The sequence below is a fragment of the Saccopteryx bilineata genome, chromosome 9, assembly GCF_036850765.1.
Source record: "Saccopteryx bilineata isolate mSacBil1 chromosome 9, mSacBil1_pri_phased_curated, whole genome shotgun sequence".
Classification (NCBI taxonomy): domain Eukaryota; kingdom Metazoa; phylum Chordata; class Mammalia; order Chiroptera; family Emballonuridae; genus Saccopteryx; species Saccopteryx bilineata.
This window is the reverse complement of record NC_089498.1, coordinates 2,688,498-2,701,836: the sequence shown is the minus strand read 5'-3', so window position 1 is coordinate 2,701,836 and position 13,339 is coordinate 2,688,498. Positions and strand designations below refer to the sequence as shown.

At 59.1% G+C, this 13,339-nt stretch overlaps 1 protein-coding gene across 1 annotated transcript; it reads right to left on the bottom strand.

The window, feature by feature from the left end:
- Nucleotides 1–4,265: 4,265 nt before the first annotated feature.
- On the bottom strand, nucleotides 4,266–4,904 carry LOC136313251 (histone H1-like protein HC2). Its single transcript, XM_066243447.1, has one exon. It carries the CDS (start codon nucleotides 4,902–4,904, stop codon nucleotides 4,266–4,268), a length of 639 nt encoding a protein of 212 aa, XP_066099544.1.
- Nucleotides 4,905–13,339: the final 8,435 nt, after the last annotated feature.

Sequence of the window (13,339 nt, the reverse complement as noted above, 5' to 3'; positions counted from 1 at the left end):
GCCTCCTGCATCAGGACGTCACAGGGACAAGGACGGGGAGCAGTGACCACCAGCAGCCAGGCCACAGCGGAGGACTGGGGACAGAAACGGGACAGACACTCTATTTTCTACTCTAGAGTCTAAACTTTTACTGTTGGACGGTATTTTTTTTTTCCTTTTTAAACCATAGATGAACTAATTTTAAATTTTTAATTAAACAATGCAGAACTACGTGATAAAGGGATAGAACCCTACAGTGCTGTAGGAGAGGAATGACCAGTGGTCAGCAAGCACGAGAGAGTACCCTCACACCCTGTCATCCAGTAAATGCACACGTGGAGCACCTGGGGCGTTACGGTTGACCCAGGCTGCCCAGGAGCGCCTGGCCATCTCCTCGCTGTCCTTGCCTTCTGACGGTTGGCACTGACCCCTCCGTGCGAAGCCACAGCTCTTGACAGCGGAGGGTGTGCCGGTGAGACTGTTTTAGGAGTTCCCTTTCTTATGCTCCCAAGAGTTAACCTGTCATTCTGAAACTGCTCTCTCACGTGTAACCTCACAGCAAACCCAACACACACACACATACTTCCTTAAGGTGAGGGGAAAAATGAAAGAGAATTCAGAGATTATCTCATGAATTCACAGGCTGTGGGTTGGGCCAAGTCTCAGGGAAACATATAAAGTATAAAATACAACTTAGGAATGAAGTCTACATCCTGCTTAAAATTCCACTCGTGTTGACAGTGGGCAGGGCTGTGAGCAGAAGAGGCCTCCAGACACCGCACTCAGGAGAAGCAGGACCGTGACACTTGGGTGACAGCTCCTGTATGTGGACCACGGTTCACATCACGGGGGAGTTCAAAAGACCCCAAAGGGCCTGGCCTGTGATGGCACAGTGGATGGGGCATCGATGTGGAATGCCGAGGTCACCAGTTTGAGACGCCCCCCTGTTGGGCCCAGTCAGGGCACCTGTGAGAAGCAGCTGCGATTTGGTGATTCCCTTCCTCTCCTCCTCCCTCTCTCTCTCTCTCTCTTCTCTCTAAAACCAATAAATAAAATCTGAAAGAAACAAAGAAGACCCCAAAGACATCACGTGAAATGTATGCCTCTGTCTATCAACGTTCATGCCGAGGAGAAATAAACGAGAGAAGGAGAATGGTGCGTAAGGGAGGAATGCTGAGGAAAGACCGGCGTGGCTAGAGATGGCCGCCTCTGAAGAGGCGGGGGCGGTGCAGCTGCTCAGAGCGCAGGACCCTTGCCATTGCTGTGCCGGAGTCCCAGCACCTTCATGGCGGTGTCCTCCTGTGTGCATCCTCTGTACCAGCGCTCGCAGAATAAAGACAAGACAAGAAGAGAAAGGCAGTCAGAAACCCAGGGTTTACAGCTGAGAGGCTCCTGTCCCCAGCCTCCCAGCACTGGGGGATGGAGCCCAGGGACATGTCCCCCGCATCTGGTTACGGACGAGGGGAGCCGGGTCCCTCGGGACCCAACGGGAGTCTCTTGCTCTGAGTGGGCAACAGTCAGGTTCTCTCACACACGTTGGCCAGCCGAGGCCCTGCATCTCTGAATTCCGCCAGAAGACCCTGAGCCACATCTCCACCCCAAGCAGTGGCCGCGGATGTCAAGTGACAATAGCCCCAAATTATTTTCCAAACGAAAAAATTGAAAACAGACTCTGGTTTTCCTACTTGAAAACTTCCCTCAGTCACCGCTGCAGCTAAGCGGATGGAGGTAATCAACTCAGAACGTTTTAAATTCTCAGCCATCATGGAATATCATGCTCACTAAAGCTCACAAGAACATGAAACGTATTTGTCGAAAATATGGATTGGGAAAAGAATATGAACTCTCACAGCAAATATTATCTTGATTATTATTTTTTTTCTAGAATGGTAAGGACCAACCAGACCTTTTTCTGTTCTCTGCACCATTCATTCTATGTCATTTACATATTCTTCCCAAATGACTGTAAATGTTCTCATTCAAAACGTAATGTAATTTTTAAGTCTGTAGAATTTGGGGACATCAAGAAAAACAGGCCCATTTTAATGTTGAATTTAAGTACTCAAAGAACCTTTTTAGGGAAACGAATTTCTAATTAGAATACACAACCACTGCACTGCACTAAAAAATAAAAAAACAAAACCACAACATCCCCAGCTCTCCTCTGCCTAAAATGAGATCCAACCCCGCTTGAGACACGGGGCGGGGCGGAATCAGAAGTCCTGGGTGGCCAGCCTCACAGGGCCCCGCCCTAACTCACTCGGTGGCCTGGGGCGATAGCCTACCCAGTATCAGTATGACCGATAAAAACGGGCCAATGGATCTAGCCAAAGAATCAGCTGTCAGCCAAGCATCAGTAGGAATCACACTTCAGATTTTGAGTTTTGACCTTTTCCTGGGCTCACAACCCGCAGTACGATGCTCTCTCATGACACTGCCAGGCCAGGCAAGGCAGGGTGATGGTTTTGTCCAAATGCCACTGACGGCGGCGTGCTGAGCGCGTTTAAGGGAGGCTGGGCCGGGCTGTGACCTGCGATCGGTCAGGCGCGTTAAGTTTTGGCTTTATGACATTTTCAGCTTACAGAGGATGTTTATTGGACATCACCTCATTGCATCCTGGATGATAAATATGATATGACTATATATATATATACTGCTCACAAAAATTAGGGGATATTTCAAAATGAATGTGAAGCGATAAAATATCCCCTGATTCTTGTGAGCTACAGTATATTTAATAAATATTATATACTGTAGAATGTATATACTATATAGTCTATTCTATGTGACAATAGCATATATACTATAAATGGAGGTAGAAACACACACAGGCGTATTATGTAATAGTAATAGACTCGTGTAGGGGCAGGAAAAAAGCAAGGTAGAATTAAAACACTGGAAAAGTGACATAAAAGTATGAAAGAGATAGGCCAGCAATAACATTTCTCAAGTCTTTAAATTGTTGAAGATAAAGGCACAGACACTGGTTAATTCTATACTCTGTCATATCAAGTATGCATTAAACTGAAAGGTAATTATGAAAATGTTATTAGAATGTACAGCTTCTCCTTGAGAGAGGAAATTTTAAAGGTGAGCGTATCATGATATATTTATAGCTCACTTATTAATTCTTTTTCTTTTTTTTTTTTTTTCATCGTGTGTATAAACTGGAGAGGTAAGAGATGAAAAAGGGAGTTTTTATTCAGGAACTGAAGCTCTGTCACCTGGTTCTGGTCTTGCTGGGCTGGGAAGTGCTGGCAGGGGTGAGTGGGGAGGGGGCCTCGGGATGTTTCGTTAGTCACGTCCAGTGCGTCACAGGGCAGGCCGTGGTTGGAAACGCCGAGGGGACTGTCACCACCTGAGGAAAGCAACCCGGGTTTCTTATTTACTTCTTTATAAATTAAGTACGAAGCACCCTTTACCGTTGACCTTGGGTAAGCCAAACTTGTCGTTGGAACAGGAGCGTGGGAGCTGTTTCTAAACCTTCTCCCCACTCACACGCGCAGAGCACAGCCTAAGACAGAGGGAGGCTCTGTCCGGGGAGAGCGTAGGGACCAGCGACAAGATCGGCCCGGCAAGCCTGCCGACTGTGGCACATTATCCTCCCGCCACGACGGAAATACCCGTTCTAGGGACATCGGGGTAAAAAGCAATAACTCAAAATCAGTACCCTAACCAGTATGTCACAAAACAAACTTAAAGCTGATTTAAATATTTTGCATAAAAAAACAAACGTTTTGAATAGTAGGCTTATGTAGAAATAGAAGATGAGGAAGAGAACAGACAGAAGATTTTTTGGTAAAACTATTGAATATTTCTCACCAGTAGTTAAGTGCACCAGCCTTGTTCTGGAGGCTCCATGGTCTTTGAAGGATGCGACTGGTGCGCCCACACGCGCTGCACAATGAGATGAGTTATTCAGACGGAAGATGCGGCCCTTTGAGAAGTTGTTGTTGACGAGGCATTCCGTGTCCCGCAGCGGGCAGTGGACGGAGCTGTTTCCCTGCTCTGGGGTCTCAGCAGCCTCCACAGCTCACCACCCCATGGTCCAGCCCCGGGGGGCGTGGTTCCCCCGCACCTGTGGCCTCAGGGTGGTGCAGCTTCAGGTGGGTGCTGCGGTCACTGCCCGGGCTGTGTCAGGTCGGGCGGCCCTGAGGTCAGAGAGCGGCCATGCCCGACTCCCCAGAGCAGGTCTGCCTGGGCTGGAGTCCACACAGCTCTCGGCTCAGCCGGGACCTCTGTCCGCGCCAGGGTGCCACAGCCGCCGTTGGTCCCTCCCCCGACCCCTAGAAAGGGACGCTGACCGAGCCCGTCACACGGACGAACCGCTCTGTCCACACTGTCCTCGCCTTCATCTGTTTCTCAGGCGAGGAGCCGCGGACAGAAGCGGAACACTGACGCTGTTTCACCCCTTGACGGCGGTGACTCCGTTTTCTTCCCTCGCTCCGTTCCTCGCCACCCACAGACCAGGAGACAGGCGTGCGCTGAGCAGCCACAGGCCGGGAGACAGACGTGCGCTGAGCAGCCACAGGCCGGGAGACAGGCGTGCGCTGAGCAGCCACAGGCCGGGAGACAGACGTGCGCTGAGCAGCCACAGGCCGGGAGGCAGACGTGCGCTGAGCAGCCACAGGCCGGGAGACAGGCGTGCGCTGAGCAGCCACAGGCCGGGAGACAGGCGTGCGCTGAGCAGCCACAGGCCGGGAGACAGACGTGCGCTGAGCAGCCACAGGCCGGGAGACAGGCGTGCGCTGAGCAGCCACAGGCCGGGAGGCAGACGTGCGCTGAGCAGCCACAGGCCGGGAGACAGGCGTGCGCTGAGCAGCCACAGGCCGGGAGACAGACGTGCGCTGAGCAGCCACAGGCCGGGAGACAGGCGTGCGCTGAGCAGCCACAGGCCGGGAGACAGACGTGCGCTGAGCAGCCATAGGCCGGGAGACAGACGTGCGCTGAGCAGCCACAGACCAGGCACGGCGGAGACCCCGTCACGGTGCCGGTTCCTCCGTGACCTCAGCCTCGCTGAGTCGTAAGACCAAAAAAAGGAAAAAAAAAAAAAAGTGACTTTCTCCAGGTCGGTCCACTCCTCTCTGAGCCGAGGCCGTCACACGCTGGACGGTTGGCCACAGCTGAGAAAGGGCAGCTCGAGCTGGAGAGTGTGTTTCCACCAACTGAAGTCATGGGCTCCCCGTCGGGTGCCAACGGCAGTGACCAGTCCGTGCTCCAGCAAGTCTCCCCGGTCGGTCCTCTCAGGCCCCTCAGACGGCTTCCCCCACCTGCCCGTGGGCGCTGACAGCTGCCTTTCATGGCGAAGACGGGTCGGGGCGGACGGGGCCCCTCTGAGGGGCAGACAGGGCCCCTCTGAGCTGCCCGCGGGAGCCCGGGGGTCCTCAGGGGTGCTGTCCTCCTGCGAGGGACCGGCTGGGTTACCACAGAGTGGCCGTCGGGGCTCTGGACTGCATTTGGGACGTGGCCACAGTGCCAACCCGCCAGCCTCCACTGATGGTCAGCGTGTGCTCCCAGGCCCGGCGGGCGCTCTTGGTGCCGACGTGATGCACGGGAGCCGCGTGTCTGCGGCCCGAGGTTCCGTGATTCTGTCTCGGGAAAGGAAGCCCGGGGTGGTTGGGGCCAGAGCGTCAGGACCGAGTTTTCTCCCGAACCCCGAGCCGTGACGCACACCTCTCTCTCACCCAGTGGTCCGGCGAGACATCGTCTTTTCCACACGTCCCTCTCACTCAGGTCGCGTCCCCGCCCTTGTGGCGCAGGTCGGGGTGGGAGCGTCAGGGGAGGGGCCGTGGGGGCCAAGGGTCCCACGCGCACATCTGTGTGGACGCCGGGGAGGAGACCCAGGGAAGCTGCTGCTCTGTACCTGTCTTCCCGCCATGTCTCCGTGTCCCTCTCGCGCTCTGGCTCCGTGGTTAAAACTAGAGGCCGCGGGGAGAGTCAGTGCGCGTTCGTCTGAGACCCAGGAGGGTGGCCGTTCAGGAGACACCGGTTCTGGAAGCCCAGGTGGCGCCCGCGGGGAACAGAACAAGTGCACGCATGTGCTGTCCTCGCTGTGGAAAGAGGGCCGAAGGAGTCCGGCCCGCACATGCAGCCGGCTGGAGCCGGGCTGCCCGGCTCCTTTCAAGGCAGGGGAGCCACCAGTCTGGTTGCCGTGGTGAGGGAGAGACCAGGTCCAGGCCCGGCAGAGTCACGGTTCAGAGGCCCACGGAGCGCGTGCTGGGAGGGACGGGTGTGAGAGGCGCCTCTCTCTGGCCTCTGGGCCCATCTTAGTGCCCCTGGCGTGGACGACTCGGCCGTGGCCCTCGGCATGGACGACACCTCAAAGCACCGTGCATCCCAGCTCCCCAGAAATGGCTTACAGAATTTCTCTTTCTTTTTTTTCTTTTTTTTTTCATTTTTCTGAAGCTGGAAACAGGGAGAGACAGTCAGACAGACTCCCGCATGCGCCCGACCGGGATCCACCCGGCACGCCCACCATGGGGCGACGCTCTGCCCACCAGGGGGCGATGCTCTGCCCATCCTGGGCGTTGCCATATTGCGACCAGAGCCACTCTAGCGCCTGAGGCAGAGGCCACAGAGCCATCCCCAGCGCCCGGGCCATCTTTGCTCCAATGGAGCCTTGGCTGCGGGAGGGGAAGAGAGAGACAGAGAGGAAAGCGCGGCGGAGGGGTGGAGAAGCAAATGGGTGCTTCTCCTGTGTGCCCTGGCCGGGAATCGAACCCGGGTCCTCCGCACGCTAGGCCGACGCTCTACCGCTGAGCCAACCGGCCAGGGCTCTCTTTCTTTTTTGAACGGCTTCAGGACACAGGGCCAGAGGCAGGAAGTTGGCAACGTAGGTGACCCCACGTGGGAAGCCCCCTTCTCATTTCCAGAGGTGGGAGACAGGGCTCACCTGGTCCGCGGGGCACGGTGTTGGGACGGGGAGAAACCACGTCCTCCGGGTTTGGTGAGTCAGGCGACCTCGGAGGGCGGCCACTTTGCACGTCTAGACAGAGCCCCAGGTTTCTGGCGCAACGAGTGAGCGCTGTTGTGAACAGCTGTGCGGATTGTTGCAAAGCGCCTGCCAGGAATCAGGTGTCCGTGTTAGCAGATGATTTACTCCTGTATGAAGGAGAGCGGGTCCGTGTCATCCCGGTGGCATGTGCCCTCCCCACACGTGCCCTGACCACACATGTCCTGACCACACGTGCCCTCCCCACACGCGCCCTCCCCACACGCGCCCTCCCCACACGTGCCCTCCCCACACGCGCCCTGACCACACGTGCCCTCCCCACACATGTCCTGACCACACGTGCCCTCCCCACACGCGCCCTCTCCACACGCGCCCTCCCCACACGCACCCTGACCACACGTGCCTCCCCACACATGTCCTGACCACACGCGCCCTCCCCACACGCGTCCTGACCACACGTGCCCTCCCCACACGTGTCCTGACCACACGTGCCCTCCCCACACGCGCCCTCTCCACACGCGCCCTGACCACACGTGCCCTCCCCACACGTGTCCTGACCACACGTGCCCTGACCACACGTGTCCTGACCACACGTGCCCTCCCCACACGTGCCCTCCCCACACGTGCCCTGACCACACGCGCCCTGACCACACGCATCCTGACCACACGTGCCCTCCCCACACGTGCCCTCCCCACACGTGCCCTCCCCACATGTGCCCTCCCCACACGTCCCGACCACACGCGTCCCGACCACACGCGCCCTGACCACACGTGCCCTCCCCACACGCGCCCTGACCACACGCGCCCTGACCACACGTGCCCTGACCACACGCGCCCTGACCACACGTGTCCTGACCACACGTGCCCTCCCCACACGCGCCCTCTCCACACGCGCCCTGACCACACGTGCCCTCCCCACACGTGTCCTGACCACACGCGCCCTGACCACACGTGTCCTGACCACACGTGCCCTCCCCACACGTGCCCTCCCCACACGTGCCCTGACCACACGCGCCCTGACCACACGTGTCCTGACCACACGTGCCCTCCCCACACGTGCCCTCCCCACACGTGCCCTCCCCACATGTGCCCTCCCCACATGCGTCCCGACCACACGCGTCCCGACCACACGCGCCCTGACCACACATGCCCTCACGTGCCCTCCCCACACGTGCCCTGACCACACGTGCCCTCCCCACACGTGCCCTGACCACACGCGCCCTGACCACACGTGTCCTGACCACACGTGCCCTCCCCACATGCGTCCCGACCACACACGTCCTGACCACATGTGCCCTCCCCACACGTGTCCTGACCACACGTGTCCTGACCACACGGGCCCTCCCCACACATGTCCTGACCACACGTGTCCTGACCACACGCGTCCTGACCACACGTGCCCTCCCCACATGCGTCCTGACCACACGCGTCCTCACCACACGCGTCCTCACCACACGTGCCCTCCCCACACGCATCCTGACCACACGTGTCCTGACCACAGTGCCCTCCCCACATGTGCCCTCTCCACACGTGTCCTGACCACACGTGCCCTCCCCACACGTGTCCTGACCACACGCGTCCTGACTCACTCTCAGAAGCGAGGGAGGACGACTGTTCCAGCTCCCACTTTTGGGGCCCAGACTGCGTATGTCAACATCATCCCGCGGGGCAGGGGGTCTTGGTGGTTTGGGAGTAACTGGATTGCACAGCTGCGTGGGGTTGGACTCGGAGTCCCCCCTCCCCCGCCCGGGTGAGTGCCCAGCCGGGAGCCCTGGGAGGAATGATGTCATAAGGCCTTGTCCTGGTCCATCTGCATCTAGATTAAGAGGCGTGGTGGGAGGAGACGTATTGTCCCCCCCCCCCCCCCCGTAATAAGCGGAACTGTGCCACCCCCACCAACCACGTCCCCACTCGGGGCTCATTGGCCTTTCACAGGCAAGGGGGGGGGGCTGGAGCAGCCCGGCTTCTCTTGTCTCGGCCGCTACTGCTCTGTGGCCAGACCGTGGGGTGAACCCTGGACCCAGCTGGCCCGGCTCCGGGAGCTGTCAGGGGAGGGCTGTGGCTGCAGCGATTGGTGAGGTCTGTTTTTGAACGGATTTTTCTGGGAGTCACGAACAGACGCAGTTGATGAGAAGGCATTTCATGGGGGAGCTTCTGTGTCAGCGTCGGCCAAACATTTTCAGTCTGAAACATCTGAACAGCCCTGAGGAGAGAGGCAGTGTTATTGGCAGAAATAATTCCTTCTTCCTTCTCTCTTTCCCTCCTTCCCTCCTTCCCTCCTTTCTTCCCTCCCTTCCTCCCTTCCTTTCTTTCCTCCTTCCTTTTATTCACTGCCTGGAGAGGTCCTGTGGTGGGCGAGGAATGGACATGTGGTCTTTGTCTTGGTTCCTGGCACAGAGCTGCCGACACTCTCGGGACCCCCTGAGTGCTGGTGGGAGAGGAACATCCTTTCCCATTCGCAGGAAGCCCCTTCAACCAGGGCTGAGTCCATGCTGGTGAGTGACTCTCGGAGGGTCCCTAGACGGCTTCAGGGTGGGGGCTGGTCTCTGGGGAGAATGGACTTGATTAGAGGGTTGGAACTTGCAGCCCCACCTGCTGACCTCCTGGGAGAGAGGAGGGGCTGAAGACTGAGTTCAGATCGATCACCGCTAGCCAGCCACTTAAGCTGTCAGGCGGCACAAGGACATCTCCTTAAAAATCCCTGACAGTCGGAGTTTTGGGAGCTCCCGCCCGAGTCCAGACCAGACTTGGATGCACCCGCACTCTTGTCCTCGCCGCTGTTTTGGGCTCAGGGCTGTGCTTTGCTCTGTTGTCCCGGCTGTGATCTTGTGTAACGCTCCACTTTCTGTGTCCTTCCTGACCCATCGGGACCCCTGGTCACTCGGAAGTAACTCGAGCAGCCGTCAGCCTGTTCCCCGACACCGAGGGGTGGATAACCGGAAGGGAGCTGTGACCGCAGAGCCCGGTCCTGTTTCTCATGAGACCCCGGACCACACAGGGCACCGTGCACGCACCACGGCCAAGTACCACGTGGGAAGCCTTGCTCACAACTCACACCGTGCGCCCTCAACAGCGCCCCTGGGGACCCCGCCCACACCCCAGGTCAGGAGGACAGATTTGAGCCTGTCCACTCGCAAAGCTGCCGCTGCCGTCTTTCCTCGAACGCCGGTGCCCTAGTGCTGGCTTCTGTGCGCGTGGGGCACACACCCTCCCGGGGTCAGGGCGGGGCCTGTGAAGCAGGGACCGTGTGCGCCAGACTGACCGGTTTCCCGGGGGTGCGGAGCCGCGGTGGTGGGCACTTTGGACGCTCCACCTGCTGCCTCAGCCGTGCGTCTCCCCAGCCTGCTCTGCGCTGCCACACAGCGGGCCTCTCCCGGCCGGCAGCTGGCCACAGCCTTGCCTGTGTGATGCGCGTGGCTTCCTCCCTCCACACCGCGTCTCTGCCGGTGGGAAGTGTCTGTGAGAACCCCCGAGTGTGTGAGAGTCCACAGCCTCGTGGCCCCTGGGACCAGTGGGAGACTGGAGCCAGCAGGCACAGGTCCCGGGGGCCCTGGCTGGGGCCAGTGGGGGTCTCCTCTAGACAGCGCATGGAGCCTCTGTGGGCCACACTGCGAACCCTGGCACGAACCCCGTTTCCCGTGCTGCCTTCCCAGTGCCCTTGGGCCCCCTCCCCGTGATTTGTGTTTATGCACCTAAGCTCCAAGCTCCGCCCCACACTGGGGGCCGTGGTGGATGGGGGGGGCCGTCCCGCGCTGGGGGCCGTGGTGGATGCGGGGGGGGGGGGGCCGACCCGCGCTGGGGGCCCTGGTGGATGCGGGGGGGGGGCGTCCCGCGCTGGGGGCCCTGGTGGATGCGGGGGGGCGGGGCGGCCCGCGCTGGGGGCCGTGTGGCATGCGGGGGGGCGTGGTGGATGCGGGGAGGCCGCTGCGGTAGTTCCGATGGGACTTGTGAGACTCGGTCAGCTGGGAGCAGGGGGTGGACATTGGAGATGTCTGGGGTCAATGCTGCAGCAACTAGCGTCCCCTGTGACTGATTCTGGAGGAAGCGTGCAGGGCGGGGCAGTGCCTTCCCCCAGCCCAGCGGCCCTATTGACACGGTCTGCCCTGTGCCCGCCCTTCACCCACCGCCCCCTGGGACAGACTGAGGTGTACGGACCACGTGACGGGCTGGGCTTCGCGAGAGAGTGCAGAGGGCACAGCAGACCTCCTCGCACAGGACCTCTGTTTAGATGTCCCCGCGTCATCTCCTGAGCCTCTGCCTTCTCTCACCACGATCCTTTGGAACCTGGAAACCACCCCTCCTCTGAGACGGGCTCCCAAGAGTCCTGCGGACAGGCAGCCCTGTCTCCCTCCCCCCCACCCCCGCGCGGCATCTCTGGGCTGCACCCCCCGCAAGCCTTCCGCTCCCGACCTATTAAACTGCTATTTATCTCGGGAGGCTTTGGCTCAGTCGCCGCCTCTGTTATCAGAGAACATAAATTGTCCCCCTGTCTACAGCCCCTGAGTTATAGAACTTGTTTCGTGGCACCTGGTCCTGGAGTCGGCCGTTGACACATTCGTCTTCCCCGGGAGGCTGCGAGCTCCAGAGGAGAGCGGACCTCCGTCTCCCGATCCTTTCGGACGAGGTCGGCACTGAGCGGGAGCTCATGAAAGTTCACGGAATTTAATTTGATGGCGTGGCCTCGCTCACTGCCCTTGTCCTGCGTCCTCTCTCTGGGCGGCAGAGAGCAGTGGCTGCGGAAACAACGGCCCAGAGCCCTCGCCCCTGCCGGGCCAACCTGTGAGCAGTTTTCATTCCATTAAAAAAGTTTTTTAAATTGAATTTATTGCAGCGGCGCTGCTGAGTAAAATGACGTAGGTTTCAGGGTGTACATTCTATAAGACATCCTCTGTCCATTGTGCTGTGTGCTCAGCACCCCAGGTCAGGTCTCGTTCCGCCCCGTGTGTCCCCTGCGCCCTCTCTGCTGCCCCTCCCCCTCCCCCTCCCCCTCCAGTGATCCCCACTCTGTTGTCTGTGAGCTGTTCTTTTATCCTCTGCTTTCTCACCAGCCCCTTTCCCATCTGCCGGCTGTCTGTCTGTCCGTCTCTGTATTCATGGGTCTGTTTCTGTTTTGTCTGTTAGTTTGTTTTGTCATAGATTCCACATCTGAGTGAAACCCTCTGGTCCCTGTCTCTTCTCTGCCTGGCTTATTTCACTCAGCAGGGTGCCCTCCGGGTCGGGGTACCCTCCGGGTCGGGGTGCCCTCCGGTCCGTCCACGTTGTTGTGAAAGGCAAGACTTCCTGCTTTCTTATGGCTACATAGTATCCCGTTGTGTGAATGGACCACAGCTGTCTTATCCACTCATCTGCTGACGGGCCCTCGGGCTGCTCCCAGATCTTGGCGATTGTCAGTAATGTGCAGGGGACATGGGGGTGACGGAAAGGTGTGAGGAGGCACCCTGGCCGACCCCGAGACTGCGTCCAGGAGGTGGTCCCCCAGATGGAAACTACTGGACATGGAGGACTTACTCGTTACAGGGTGATGTGTTACTTGAGGCTGCGTCTGGGAGCCTCCTGGAATCCCCTTGCTCCCACCCAGGGCCGGGTTTCCAGTGTGTGTCCTGTGGACGGGGCCCTTCCCTGGGCAGTGACCAGGTCTGATTCAGCTCTCTGTCTGTCTGTCTGTCTGTGCCTGGCAGGCACTGGCGGAGGAGAGTCTGGGTGGACAAACATCCACACCGTCACCCCGTGTGCGCGAAGGGGTGCATGCCTGCCGTGCGCTGGGCGCAGAGGGCCCAGCCCCTGCGGGTTGGTTTGGACTGGGGCAGGATGGCACTGACACCCAGGCTGCTGAAGAGCTGCTGTGTGTCCGTCCCACGGAGGCCCCTGCACGTCGTCCAGATGGGCGGTGTAGCTAACGCCCCTCGGCCCCTGGACTTGAGCGCAGTGTGGTTTCAGGTGCCCAGCGAGGCTTGCAGCTCTTGCAGACAGTGTGGCTTGGGTGCTGCGCCCTCGATCAGGACCAGCTCCCGTGGACACACTGCCCTCGTGGGAACCGTGGTGAGCTGCAGGGGGCTCCTCGGAGGGCAGCTCCCCAGGGGGCCCCCGCTGGTTTCTGGATTCACTTAGCAACAGTTGCCGAGCACCAGCCATGGGCTAGGCCAGCCTCGTGCTACATCCCGGGGCTACGAAGGCGTCTTCAGGAAGCAGTTTGCAGCCCGAGAGGGTCAGGCCGGCCCCCTGGCGGGAAGGAGCCAAAGCTGGACCCCACCTCACCAGCCCCCCAAGGATCACGGCCAGCACGTTCCTTCTGTTTCCATTTACCTGGCCTTTTCTCCTGTCCACACGAATGACACCCGTGGTCCCAGTTCCCCGGAGAGCCAACCCCGGGGGCCGGGAAAGAAAAGGCAAAGGCAGTCGATTTATTCA